This window comes from Lepisma saccharinum, chromosome 14 (genome assembly GCF_977018435.1).
Source record: "Lepisma saccharinum chromosome 14, izLepSacc3.1, whole genome shotgun sequence".
In the NCBI taxonomy this organism is placed as follows: Eukaryota; Metazoa; Arthropoda; class Insecta; order Zygentoma; family Lepismatidae; genus Lepisma; species Lepisma saccharinum.
This window is the reverse complement of record NC_139242.1, coordinates 56,613,169-56,627,177: the sequence shown is the minus strand read 5'-3', so window position 1 is coordinate 56,627,177 and position 14,009 is coordinate 56,613,169. Positions and strand designations below refer to the sequence as shown.

Sequence of the window (14,009 nt, the reverse complement as noted above, 5' to 3'; positions counted from 1 at the left end):
ATTGTGCAATGTGCTTCCACTGAGTATCGAACTTGGGACAGCACACACATATCCAGGAGACGTCTTCTGGATATTCATGCTGGAATTCTGGGTATCCATAGGGTGTCCTGGAATGTCCAGGAGACATACATAGGATGTTCCATGGATATCCATATATCCGACCAGGGGACATCCATATAATATCCAGGAAGGATATGTTTTGGACATTTGGTGGATCATTTTTGGATGTGTTTTGGATATTATACGGATGACTTTTGGACGTTTCGAAATGGGTTCATGTGATAGGGACAGTATCTGGGTGTTTTTATTTCATTGTGCTTAAGGATATATTCTGGAGTAAAATTGTACCTAATCTGGGCATTATGCTGATATTTTTTGCACATACTTTGGATACGAAAATAACATTCCTGGACTGGATTTACACAAATTGAAGACCTCAGGTACATATATGCTTATAACAAGTATTCCACTCTCTCTACCTCTCACTCTCACCCATTCACTCACTCTCTCACACACACGCACTGTCGTGCACAAATTCACACATACACATCCGAAAAATGCTTTGTGTTCACATGCATATCAATGATAAGCAGAGTATGCAGAGATTATTCTTCACTACCACGGCTAATCAATGCAAACCAACATCCTCAATGCAAACTCGCATCTGGCATATTGTGTTCGAGGCACAAAGAAAGCCTCGTAGCAAAGAAAGTTTTATCTGATCTGGTGCGGATGCATGACTCACTGAAACGACACTGGCCCTACAGACAATGCAATTCCTTTCGGAAATATTTTTAAGTTACAATTTATTACTGCATCATATAATTTGAGTCCTAACATAATTAACATGAGACTAGATACTCTTAATGAATATCAAAACATTAATGTCAATTTTTTAGTAATATGTGGACATAATACCACATATACAATAAGCATCCAGGACAGAAGATCCCCTGGATGTGCAAAATGGGAGATTCTTTGAATATCCAGGAATGAATATCCATAGGACGTCTATGGGATATCCACAATATCCATGGATCTGATCTCGACATTGTGGATATGGGATCCTTATCAAAATTTGTTTTACGTTCACTTTATGCATCAGATAAGACTAATCAGGGCAAGACCTACATTTTATAAAGTGGGATCTTAACTACTATGTAAGGTGCCTCCACCAGGGATTGAACCTGGAACGTCTTGATAATAAGGTGACAGTGCAGAACATCAGTGCACTTGCTGGTCTTCATGCTGCCTCCAGGCCCGTAGCTAGAACTGATATCCAGGGGGGAAGGTCACAGGTTATCATGGGAGGGGGGGCTTTGTAAACCAAGTCCATTTTCCAAAAGTTCAACAGTATTAAATGGAGGTAAATTATGTGTGTCGGGGGTCATGAAGTTAATTTAAGATATAAAATTTATAAATATCATACATATACTAGTTTTTTTTCTATATCTTCTAAAACATCTCTTCTCCTCACTTCAATCATAGTGATTATTGTACATTCCACCCCGGCCGAAGCAATAAAACTCCCTTTCATTTCCAAAACTTGGGAGCTGTTGACATTTGACGCAGATGTGGAAGGAATGTGGATGATGCCAAAGTTGCAGATTTCTGTCAAACGAGAGGCTACAACAGGGGCAGGGAAGGTATAGATAAAGAAGACCCCCTATGAAATAACTTTCTAAAGTCTAGAGAATCTTCTAAACATTTGCTGCTGCATAGACTTCTGCTCATAAACAAGATGAACGAAACAAAATAACATATTCTGTCTACATTTTCACTCTTCACCTCAAACAAATTAGAATACAAAATAATTTTACCCAATGTCAAGGGGGCTGGCGGCAGTGCCAGGGGGGCTGGTTCCCTCTATGCACTATTGGGTTTGATTGATTTGGTGTTTTAAGTCCACTTTATGCACAGTAAGGCTAATCGGGACTGGACCTACAGTTTAAAGTGGAATCCGAACCACTATGTGCCTCCACCGGGTATCAAACCCGGGACCCCTTGATTACAAGGCGACGACGCTACCACTGCGGCATCGGGAAGGCCAATATGCACTATTGGGAATGTATGCTACATCCTGCACTTTCTCCCTGCTCCCCCATGTGTGTGTGTATGTATGAGCTTGCACACACATGTATTTACACTGCTCCACATAACTTAAGCAACTCGAACGAAGTAGGACTAAATGAAAGGAAAATGTTAATTCATCAAGTTTAATGAACATAAGGAAGGTACAGATGAACAATGCAACACAAATGAACACCAACAATGCAGATATAGTGTACAGGGTGGCCAGAAAGCTCAGTGCCACTATAACCCTACATGAAAAGCTGGAATCTGAGAGGGCACAGGCTGTCAATAGGGTGTGTAACCACCTAGAACAGACACACAGGCATGACATCTGGGCTCCATGCTGTGGATCAGTGTGGTTATCAAGTCTTGAGGAAGACGGGGCCATTCCTCTAAGAGGGCTGTCTGCAGTTCAGGAATTGTTCGTGTTGGCCGATTGCAATCCGCTATTCTTCGCCCAAGAGCATCCCAAACATACTCAATTGGATTAAGTTCTAGTGAGTATGCAGGCCATTCAATATGGGCAATGTCTTCTGTCTCCAGATAATCGGACACAAGATGTGCACGGTGTGGGCGTGCATTGTATCCATACAATGTAAGTCCGGACCAAATGCTCCATGGAAGTTGCGAACACGTAAAAGTAAAGTAAAAAAGGTAAAGTGCTCCCCTGTGCATAGCACCACGCCATGAAGGCGTATAGGGGGTGTGGGGGTAACGCCCCACACTTTCTTGATCCGGTCGTGAGTGGGGGTGATGTGATCAGCATCACGCCCCTGACCGCCTTTACCCCCCCAGGGTTTCCCCCAGGTACCCATGTTATTCGACGCTGGGTGGGCGCCGGGGCCGCTTCCATCGTTAGAAAAGTTCCCGGATTTGAACCGGCCGGGGATCGAACCCGGGACCTTTAGCATGGTAGTCAGACACGTTACCGACTGAGCCACCGCGTCCACTTCAATGCGAACACGTGAATGGAGAATTTCATCCCGATAACGTTGTGCCGTCAAAGTTCCATGTTCCACAATATAGAGGTCCGTTTTTCTATCCAGCATGATACCATCCCACACCATGATGGAACAACCTCCAAAGGACGGCCTTTCAACAATGAAGTTAGGGTGATATCGTGTTTCTGGCTCTCTACACACAGATATCCGACTAGAATCAGATGATAGGCTGTATCGAGACTCATCAGAGAACATTAGTAGTGCCCACTGGTCTTCTCCCCATTCGACATGTTCCTGACACCATGTGTATCGTGCACCTTTGTGCTCCCATTTCAATGGCACACACAGCACAGGCCTCCTGGCATGCAATCCTGCTTTATTCAGATGCCTACGAACAGTTTCACGACTAACACGTCATCCCGTAGCTTGAAACAAATCGTTTGCCAGTTGAGAGCAGGACTCTTGGTGGTTACGTCTGGCAGTGATTGTGAGAAACCAGTCATCAGCTGCTGATGTGGTCCTCGGATGGCCTCCTCCATGACGTCTACTGACAGTAGGACCATTTTGGAAGCGAAGACACAACCTTGACACGACACTTTTATTCACATTGAATTCACATGCCACTTCCACTTGGGACCGACCCATTTCCAGTTGTCCAATTATTCGACCTCAGTCAATGTCACTCAAATGGTGTCTAGGATTAATTTCAAGGTGTCTAAACTTGATATCCCACTCATGAACCACCACTTCACTGCTTAAGGACCGGGACAATACTAGGTTGTGGTTTGCGCTGGCAGGCACAAGCTGTTAATCTTGGTTTATAAGGTGCTGCTCACGCGTTATAGAGGGTACTCGCACTGCCTGTGCTTGTTTCTGTTTGTACATGTCTCATACAAGTGTTGAATGGGCACCACATCTCACCTATCGCACGTTTTACAGAGTTGCTTGAGTTTTGTGGAGCAGTGTATTAAGAAGATAGGTGGATTTTAATAGCAAATTTTCAATGGCAACTTCTACCACTCCTGTAGAGTTAGGCAGCACACATAACGCCTTGCAGGGAACAGAGTATGTTGGGAACTAGGTGTCCCATTTTTATTGCCAGTGACTGTACATTACCAAACTTAATTAGTACCAATAGTTTTGCCACTTTAGAAGTGAGCCTCAATCATCATATTATTTTTTGTACCATTCTTCTAGCATACTCACATATTACAGCTTCCATATTAGAACTCCCAATTAATATTTCCATAAATCTACATGCCACTAAATATTACTACAAAAGAGAAAGTAGAAGATGGAGAAAATGAAAAGCATCACAATGTTCTGTAAGTTTTTATTTATATATTATACGCATAATTAAAAAAGACCAGGGACTGCATTATTGTAAGAAAATTGTCATTGATCCTTATAATTATTAAGATTAATTGTAGACTAAAGGCAGTTGGTATTGCTGTGAATGCAATCAATAATATGGTCTTTTAACCACTGAAAAGTGTAGATTTTAATTCTTCTGCTTTCACAGGGGTCATGCCCTGTCTCAATAATTGAAACTTTTGATGAGTTGGTAAGGTTACATAACTATAGTTAATTTACTTTAGTGGAAAAATTAATTATCACATACTAAACAGTTAACTGAGGTGAATTCATATGAGAGTGTAATATAAGGTTGCCATTATCTCCTATTCATGCAGTTCAGTGCAGTTCTGTGTGATAAAGGCAGATGGACAATTGCAACTGCAGACACCAACAATCAGGAGAGTGGTTCAACAAAGCCATACAGTAAGAAAATGATAAAGCTTCAGAAGACTGAAAACTGCAGAAAGTGCCAAATGCTGCCATATATTGAGCACTGTGAGAAGGAATCCTTGCTGCCTCAGTGGAGTACATTGAGCAATGAACTCGCATTGTAACATGCTGTTCTAACCACTCAGCCATTGAGTTTGGCATGATTAGCATGAAGAGACAGATAAAAAATTTACAACTAGAAAAGTAGAAAATGTACAAAAAAAGAGGAATCCAAACAAAAAATGCCAATATTAGCCAAAGTATCTGAATTCAAACATTCATCTGTTAAGCATTTTTCGCAGCAGCATTTGAACTAACATGAAAACAGAATATATAAAGAAAGATCACAATTTTAAGTTTTATCCAGGAAGAAAAAACTGTTCACTGCACTAACAACTTGTCATAAGTTAAGAATTTTGTTTTTCAGACTATGAATTAAACAGTTGCTCTAATATATATTTAAACCAGTAAATTCAATCTGACAAATTTTGGACAAAGTAGCATCAGAAAAGCAGCTATTCTTCCCCATGACCACGTACTGTTTTGTTGTCAGTTTGTGTATTATTTACAACAACAAAAAAAAACAAGAGCAGAGCTCCATGGCAGAGTGGTTAGCACAGTACAGGCGGCCTGAGCTCAAATCCAAGCCTGGGCATACATGTTCATTGTGAGTTTCCCTTTATAAATATCACCAAATCGTCACTCATTCTCATCTTTGCGATTAGCCAAAAGTGGCAGAGAAGAAAAGTTAAACCAAATCAGTACACATTTTACAAAAGGTTACAAGCAAGATGGTGACTGTGGAAACATTTCAGCAGCGTCAGTTGGTTACGATTGACAGTACTGACTTACTAAACTGATCAGTGGTTAAAAGTCCTACCTCACTCAATAGAATGGTCAATCACTGAACATCCACAATGAACAAGTAAATAACAAGTGTACAAAAATTCATCAAAACCATTCCAATGCCTTGGCATTAAGAACTCTATACGGTAAAGACCTGCACATTGCATAAGAATATTGCTGCCTGTAAATGTATTGTCTTCTTTCTGAAAGGTGGCAATACTAACAGTGTAGGTTGTAACTACATCTCAAGAGGTAGCAGTAACAATTTACCCTTATTGTAACATATTTGTAGCAAAAAACTTTTGCACAATCCATTCTTAGATATTAACTGCACTATTCTTGCACACCATGCTATCGTAAAAGGCACTCGGACTACGGCAGTGCACCCTATAAGGCATAATATCCTATTTTCTTCTGAAATGTCGAAATGACCTAGAATTGGAGATATGAACTTTTCATTTTAATGAATACTCACAAAAAAAAACAGAAAACATGTGTAAATTTTTTGGACACCGTTTGTACCATGAAGTAATGCTGTTATGTTACTAGCACAATTTCTATGATACACTGGAATCTACATTACAAAAACGTAACAATACTTTACATCTGGTATAAATTAAAATATTTTGGAAACACACATACACAATATATATATGTAAAATGAAGTGAAACCTGGATGCTATGAAGAAGTGAAGAAAAGCAGCTAGAAGTTGTGGAAATGTGTCTGTGGTGAAGAATGGAACACATGAAATGGACAGATACAGCTTTAGCAACAGTTTGATCATATCTAAAGATATCAGTTTGGCAGTTACGCAGAGAGAAGTAAATCACTCTAATAAACTTCTGGTTTATTTTTCTGCATAGCTTTTTTTTGCGATTGATTTTGCCACCTGTCTGGTAGCTTCGTCGGGCACGTACTGCCTGACAAAGCTACCAGATGGGTGGTGAAATAGATGGGAACAAAAACTGGATGGAAAAATGAACCATAAGTGTATTTTAGAGTGAATGAAAAAGAATTTGTGAAAGAAGAGCGACACCGGAGGTGATCAAGAAATGATAAATAAATTAGCTTGGGAAATGGCTAAGGAACTAACTACCTGCTAAAAGATGCCTTGAAGTAATGTTTAATGGGGAAATTATGTGGGAAGAAGAACATATAAGCTGATATTCAAAAGAAGAAATGTTCAAAAACAAACTTTGCTGGTGCAAGCAAATGGTACAGCATGGCTTTGACAACTTTCTCTTGTAGAGCAGGCCCGTAGCTAGAATTGATCTCCAGGGGGGGGGGGGGGCTCACAGGTTATTAGGGGAGACTTTGTAAACCAATTCCATTTTTCAAAAATTTAACAGTATTAAATTAAGGTAAATTATGTGTGGGGGGAAGGGGTCATTACGTTACATAAAATTTATAAATATCACACAAATACTACATATTTCTACATCTTTTAAAACATCTCTTGAAGTGTTAATTGACTGGTACTGAAATCATCCTTTACACACTCCATACTGCTTTAGATGATACAGATATTTATATCACTCACAAAAATGCACAATATTCAATCACAGTGCCTACAGTACATTCCACCCCCGGCCGAAGCAATAAAACTTTCCTTCGTTCCCAAAACTTGGGGAGCTCTTGACCTTTGATGCAGATTCGAAGGAAATTTGGATGATGACAGTCTCAGATCTCTGTATAAAAGGAGGCCGGAACAGGGGCAGTGAAGGTACAGATAAAGAAGCTCCCTCATGAGAGAACTTACAAAGTATAAAAAATTTTTAATACTTGCAGCTACTTAGACTTCAGCTCATAAACAAGATGAGTGAATGTAATAGCTGCTGTTCGTGTTCTGTGGATTTATCCTTTAAGTTGTGAGCTGTCTACATTTTCACTCTTCACTGCAAACAAATTATACAAAATAGTTTTACCTAATGTCAAGGGGGCTGATGGCAGTGCCAGGGAAAGGGGGGGGGGTTGACAGCAATTCCAGGGAGGGCTCAGCCCCACCTGGCTACGGGCCTGTTGTAGAGATGTATGACACCCCCTGCCCCCACCACCTTTTTTTAACTCTTGTCTGCTAGATTCATTGAAGGTTTGTTGTTGGATTTAGAAGTTGTCTCTTTCGGCAACTGCTTAATTTTTGTAATATTATTTAATCTGGTGAATTGACATATTTAGTTTTCGAAGTTTGGAGGTGATTGAACTTACTTTAGGGGAGGGTTGAACTTTTGTTAATTGACAATTTATTATTAATTCTAGAGGTTTTGGAAGCAATCACTTACTTTAAATATCATGAGGGTTAAATGATTTGATTGAGTCTATGTACAAAAACGTGAAGAGGAAGACCAAGAAATATACGGAAAATAAAGTCAGGAAGGATGTGAAACAAAGAGGCAAGGAAGGAAGGAATTTACTAGGAAAATATATTGTGAAGAGAGGTAGTTTGTCCACCTGTAAAAATTACATGGATGCATGGTTGTCCGAAAGGGGCGGGGGGGGGGGGGGAACAAAAATTACATATTTCACACATATTGCATTTCAGTCACAGTTATATATGTTAATTATTGCAAGGGCAGTTCAGGAACATGATAACTTCAAATTGAAGCAATGTTGTTTAAGGGGATAATACTATTATGGAGAAAAAAATACTTTGCTTGCCTCTCTCTGGGAAAAATCCTGTGGACATCCATGCATGGATGACAATTGATGGTGAGATGTCATCGTTAATTTAACGTGATCTAGAGCTAATAGGCATTTCCTGCATTACTTCAGTTACCAAACTATTCCTCATACAAAGAAACTACAATAATATTAAGTCTTTACTTAGAGGCACAATGTCTATAATAATCAGGTGTGTGTGTGCATATATATTGGATTTATTATTTTCTATTCACATAAATACTCTGTCTTAGACCACACAAAGGTGTGATCATAGAGAATTTTTAAGTTGTACTTATTCGTGAAAGTGGCTTCTATTTGTTTTCTTAGAGATTACATATCCACTTGCTTTTATTTTGTTCAGAATAAAACTTTCTTGATAAGTTTCAAAACTTGTGCCTACTGTAAGAAGCTTCAAATCAAATTATACATTGTTAGCTGAGAAAAAAAACAACCTGAATCTCTCAGTAAAATGAAAAGTCCAACCTGTGTCTATAAATACCACTAGATTCTCTACTGGCTGAGAATGTTTCATAAGAGCAATAATCAGAATAACAAAGTCATGGTTTGAGTAGAATGAAATAATGCCTCTACAAAAAACATGTGTGATATGCTACATGGTTGATATGGCTTCTTAACTCGATAATACATTATATACAAACAGCACAGTCTTTTAAAACATTTCATTTGACTTACAAACTACTGAATACTGCATTCTTATTATTATTTTTTACAATTATTACTCTTTCCCCCCAGTTTTATTCGCTGCCTTGTTTAAAGCTAACATTTGTTCATTTTCTAACACACACAACATATCTGTGTTGACATCATTGATTCTTACCTTATATAGGAGTACAGTTGTGTCTGTAAATATCACAGTATGATATAATTGGAGTGGTATAATCGAGGCACTTTAGTGTTTTTTTCAGACTGAATTGATATTTATTAAAAAACGAAGTCCATATGTTTCATGTAGCAATGGTAGGTGGGAAATGCATGTAACATTAGTAGCAACATGCTTTCACTTTTGTTTCCCACAAACTGGAATTGACGAACGAGGGCTTCATGTTGTCGCATATGAATCAACATGCATGCACACCATAATTTGTATCCATACTGAACGAGTGTCATATGTTCTTAAACAATTACACAAACCATTCACACCCTAACACATACACACAGACAAACACACACACACACACAATTAACTGCACAAAACTTGAGCTCTTTCAAATTTGAAAAAAAAAAAGTTACAGGAACAAGTCTTCCAAATGTCATACATTATCACAGCTACTTTAGCTTATATCTTGCCATAGGATTAAATTCTCTTTGATGAGTAGCGTTGAGGGCCCTCCTGTATCCCCATATGTCCATGGCATTTCGACACACGCTTTGTATTCTCAGCACTTCGCTGTGCATGAGGTCTTGGCGCCAGTGGAATGGTGCTGATTTGGAATTTCGATATGTGCTAGAAACCCCTCCAACATTCACTTTTGTGTGCGTATCGAGAAAAGTCTTTACGTAAGGATGAAAATTCAAGCCAAAGAATTTAAATAAATTTTGGACACCCATGTGTGGCTCCACGGATAAATCCTCATATCGCATAACTCTGAAATTGGAAAAACATTTGTTTTTAATCCAAAATCTTCCATCAGAAGATCATGCCAAATGAAACAAATAAGTAAAATAAGTAAACCAGTCGGCTAAGATGACAAAGTAGCAATGAGATTTAAAATATATGATGAATAATCAAATTAGATTCAAGTTTCTATTAAACTGAAACCCGCGACAGGTTTAGTTTGCAGCAGGTTTTATGTATATTAATCCACGCTAGAATGGTGTTTCAGCATCTCCCGTGCCAGTCCGCTGAGCTGTTAATATCACAGACGGTGAGAAAATCAGCAGTATTGCAGTGGAACTATATTCTGCGTGCACATTTGGATCTATGTATGTGAAAAATTGCTACAAACTTAGCCTGTTGCTGGGCTTAGAAGCTTCAGCAATAAATTAATCAATAAAACCATTGCAATTATGCAAGTAAAAAATAAAGTACATTAAGAAAGTAGTACAGTCATGGACACTTATGAGTTGTAATGATTCCATTGAAAGTAAATGATATACAGTTTTTGAAGTGCATACGGATTATGGGAGAAGATGGGAAATTGTGGGCACATAAGGTTAATTACTCATATAGAAAAGAGAATTCACACCGAAGGAAAAAGCGACAGGTGACATGTGTCGCTTTCCAATCCAATGCAGGCTTGTATGGCCTCTCATGCCACTACAGTGTGCAATCATGTTGCTGATTGGCTTGGCTTGCTCGCAAGCGGCAAGTGTCGCATGTCACTTGCTGCTTCAGTGTGAAATATCCCTAACAGAGAACCCATGGTCCACCTGAAATATTAATTTTTAAAAAAGGTTTGCAGCGTGCACAGTTACCTGCATAGAAGGGTAATTGTATGCATATGGTTAGGTAATGGAGTGTGATAACAAGGCAGGGCAGAAGTTGTTTATCAGAAGTCTCAATGCTAGATATTTAACTCTGCATCCCATCACGTACACATAAAACATGAAAAATGAATAATCGTGCATAGAAAACAATAAGAAAATACTGATTTAAGGCCACCTTTTGTTCCAACTTAATAACCACATTTCTTTGGGGGCTCTGAAAACCAGACACAATCTTCTAAATTGTGGTCATCTTCACCTATGCCTTGTATGTGAAAATGTAAACCACCTTTTGTTATGTGTGTATATTGAGTAGTGTATGGAATATTTCTGTTACTTTCTGTATGCTCAGCTTTGAAATAAAATTGTAAGAAAAATGTATGAGATTAGTGTAAATAATTAATTATTATAATGTGATAATGGCTCATTGGTCATAGATTTCATATCTAGTTAAAACAAGAGCATACAATGAGAAATTAAGACTCATTAGCTCATGCATGCATGAAAACACAAAACAGAAAAACATAAGCTACACAGCAAAGATGCTGCCTATGAACTCATGTTGCCACTTCCCTAAGGAAGTTCATATCTCCCACAACTACTTTTTCAAGGGGGTGGGGGGGGGGAGAATGCACTATTACCCACCACACAGACTCCCCACCTTCTCTCGATGAGAAAATACCTTGGAAAACTTTGGCATATTATCCACATAAGTTTGACAACTAATAGATTAAATATTAATTAATACACTTATTTCATTGTGTAAAATTCGTAGAAATTAGCAGTAGGAAATAATCAGAAGCATAGTAAAGAGAAACCCCAACATGTCATATTTTCAGATTGAAAGCTGTTTATTTCATATGTAAAGTTTGGTATTTCCACGTTGCAGATTTTGATGTTTTCCGATTAAGTTCAAAGGCCCACCAACTGCCTTCATTAACTGAGGATGTAGTGCCTGAGGAAACACCAAACTTTACATATGAAATACTAAAACTGCATTTATTGCAACATGAAAGCTGTTTAAATATTATGGATAGACAAGAAGAACATATTAAGGCAGAAAGATCAGCAACAGGAATGAGTGAACATGCAATTTGTGAAAGATATATGTTAGCAAGCCTAAAGATCATCAACAAGAAAGCACAAAAATTATGCAAGGTAATGCAAAAGGGGCAAAACAGCAAGAATAAGTGAAAAAAGGGCTATAATCATGGGTGTCAGGAGGGGGGATCGAACGGGTCGGTGGACCTCCCTGGAAATTAACATTGTTCATTTAAAAATATAAGAAAGTCGAAAGTTTGTTACTCTATTGTTAAGAACAGAAATAAAGTTCATTTAGTTAGTATTTGAAGATAATAATCAATGTAAAAATGCATTGGATGGAAAACATTGAGTGAAAAATACATGAACAAGGTTATATTCTACCATTTCATCCAAAGAACAAATGGTTCCACAGTTTTTAAAACTCTAAAAACTACAGTTGTAAGTGAGGGGTCACACAACAAACTTTATGAAAAAAATTCCCCACTAACATTTAAAGCCTTTTCTTGAACAACAAAATGCATTTCAGATACTAACTGCATAAAATTCAAAAGAAATAATGGAAAATAGTTGTGCTAATATTCACTCCTTTGGTGGATCGAGTCTCCCCTTTTATATAATAATAATAATAATTATTATTATTATTATCTTGAATACAATTTATATTTGTTAGTTTATACTATCTGTTATTGTACAATAACATTTATAACCGTGGTAATGATACAGAGCATTCCCTGACATTCGCTACGAGACTCTGCAGCAAGCGGCCCGGCGTCAGCTCTTGTCTTTCCCGATGAACAGGATCCGCGACAGTCGCATGCTACAGTCTGTTTTTTTCGCTCTCCCTGCCTTCGCTCTCTTTCCCTTTCATTTGACATTGCAAACTGACACCAGTATAATACTCCCTCAGAAGTTGTGTTGTGTCGTGTCCGTGTGTTGAAGATTGTGGCTTAATATGGCACCACAAAAGTTTACATTACAACAAAGGATTTATCCTGTCGAGTGTTACTTCGGAAAGAGGAATTGTGGAGAAGTGCGGCGATGTTTTGCAACGAAATTTCCTGGTGTTCCTGTTCCACATAGGACCACTATATTAAACCTCGTAAAAAAGTTTAGAGTAACAGGGTCAGTTCTGAATAAAAGTGGAAAGAAAAATGGGGAAATATAAAAAATAAAGTATACAAAGACAATCCAAGACGAACTTGCACGTGTAAATGCCAATTTCCTTCGGAGATGATGCCAGGAATGTGTTGCAGCAGAGGAACATCATTTTCAACACCTTCTCTAGTCAAGGTTAGTACACAATATGAAAACTGTAATTTTAATAGCTGACTCTAGCGACTGTTGCGGACCCGTTCACCGGGAAAGACAAGCGCTGATGCCGGGCCGCTTGCCGCAGAGTCTCGTAGTGAATGTCAGGGAATGCTCTGTACTTATTATTTCTCTACTATTCAACTTTTATCATTTTCCAGACCTCCCTGCAAAAATTTCTGGCGACGCCCATGGTTATAATAAATGCAGTTTATTTCCAAAAGATCTCAATACTACATAGCAACATCATGCAGAGCTTTAATCTTCTATCAAGTACAGATGTCAGCCATCTTGGATACACCAGTACTGTCGTAGCCACCAGAGGACATGATCTCTCAGCTTTAACTCTGGCTTTAACCTTAGCTCAACATTTCAACTTCTTACATGCCTCATTTTAACATATGTACACTCTTGAAAAAAGACCTCTGTGAGGTCTCAATGCAAGTGTTCAAAAGGATATACAATTTAGGCAAAGTGCATACAGATTTTTTTTTAAAAAAAAAACAACAACACATTTTATGAGTTATTGCATTTGATATTCTGACAATTAATGGACAAAATGTGTTGTTATGGGTGGGCATTAGAATCGTATACCAAATTACAAAGTCAAAGAATATACACTGCTCGCCATTAAAATTGCAACACCCAGAAGGAAATGAGATAGAAACACGAAACTTGGCAAATATGTAGTTCATAATAAGATAAGAAAATGATTACAGTTAGAGCTCGGTGGTGTGACATGTGACACGTAGAACATGCTTGCATAACCCCAAGGAGCTAGTAGCGTGTACAGCCTCCACGGGCGGCAATAACTGCTGCAACACGGCGAGGCATGGACAGAATGAGTCTATCGATGTCTGCTTGCGGTATGGCGTCCCAAGCGGCTTCCACACGGTGCCAGAGGTCTT

The 14,009-nt window shown here is 38.5% G+C and overlaps 1 protein-coding gene across 4 annotated transcripts in view; it reads right to left on the bottom strand.

Annotated features, from left to right (window-relative positions):
• Positions 1-4,333: 4,333 nt before the first annotated feature.
• The window catches only part of LOC145998913 (carbohydrate sulfotransferase 4-like), a 186,565-nt gene continuing 176,889 nt past the window's right edge, over positions 4,334-14,009 (bottom strand). For 3 of the 4 annotated variants that reach the window (XM_083135670.1, XM_083135669.1, XM_083135668.1), the window contains one exon: positions 4,334-9,910. In XM_083135670.1, coding sequence (XP_082991796.1) covers positions 9,592-9,910 — 319 coding nt within the window. In that variant the 3' untranslated portion in view covers positions 4,334-9,591. The remainder of the gene's footprint in view (positions 9,911-14,009) is intronic. The other variant, XM_083135672.1, reaches the window with a different exon arrangement.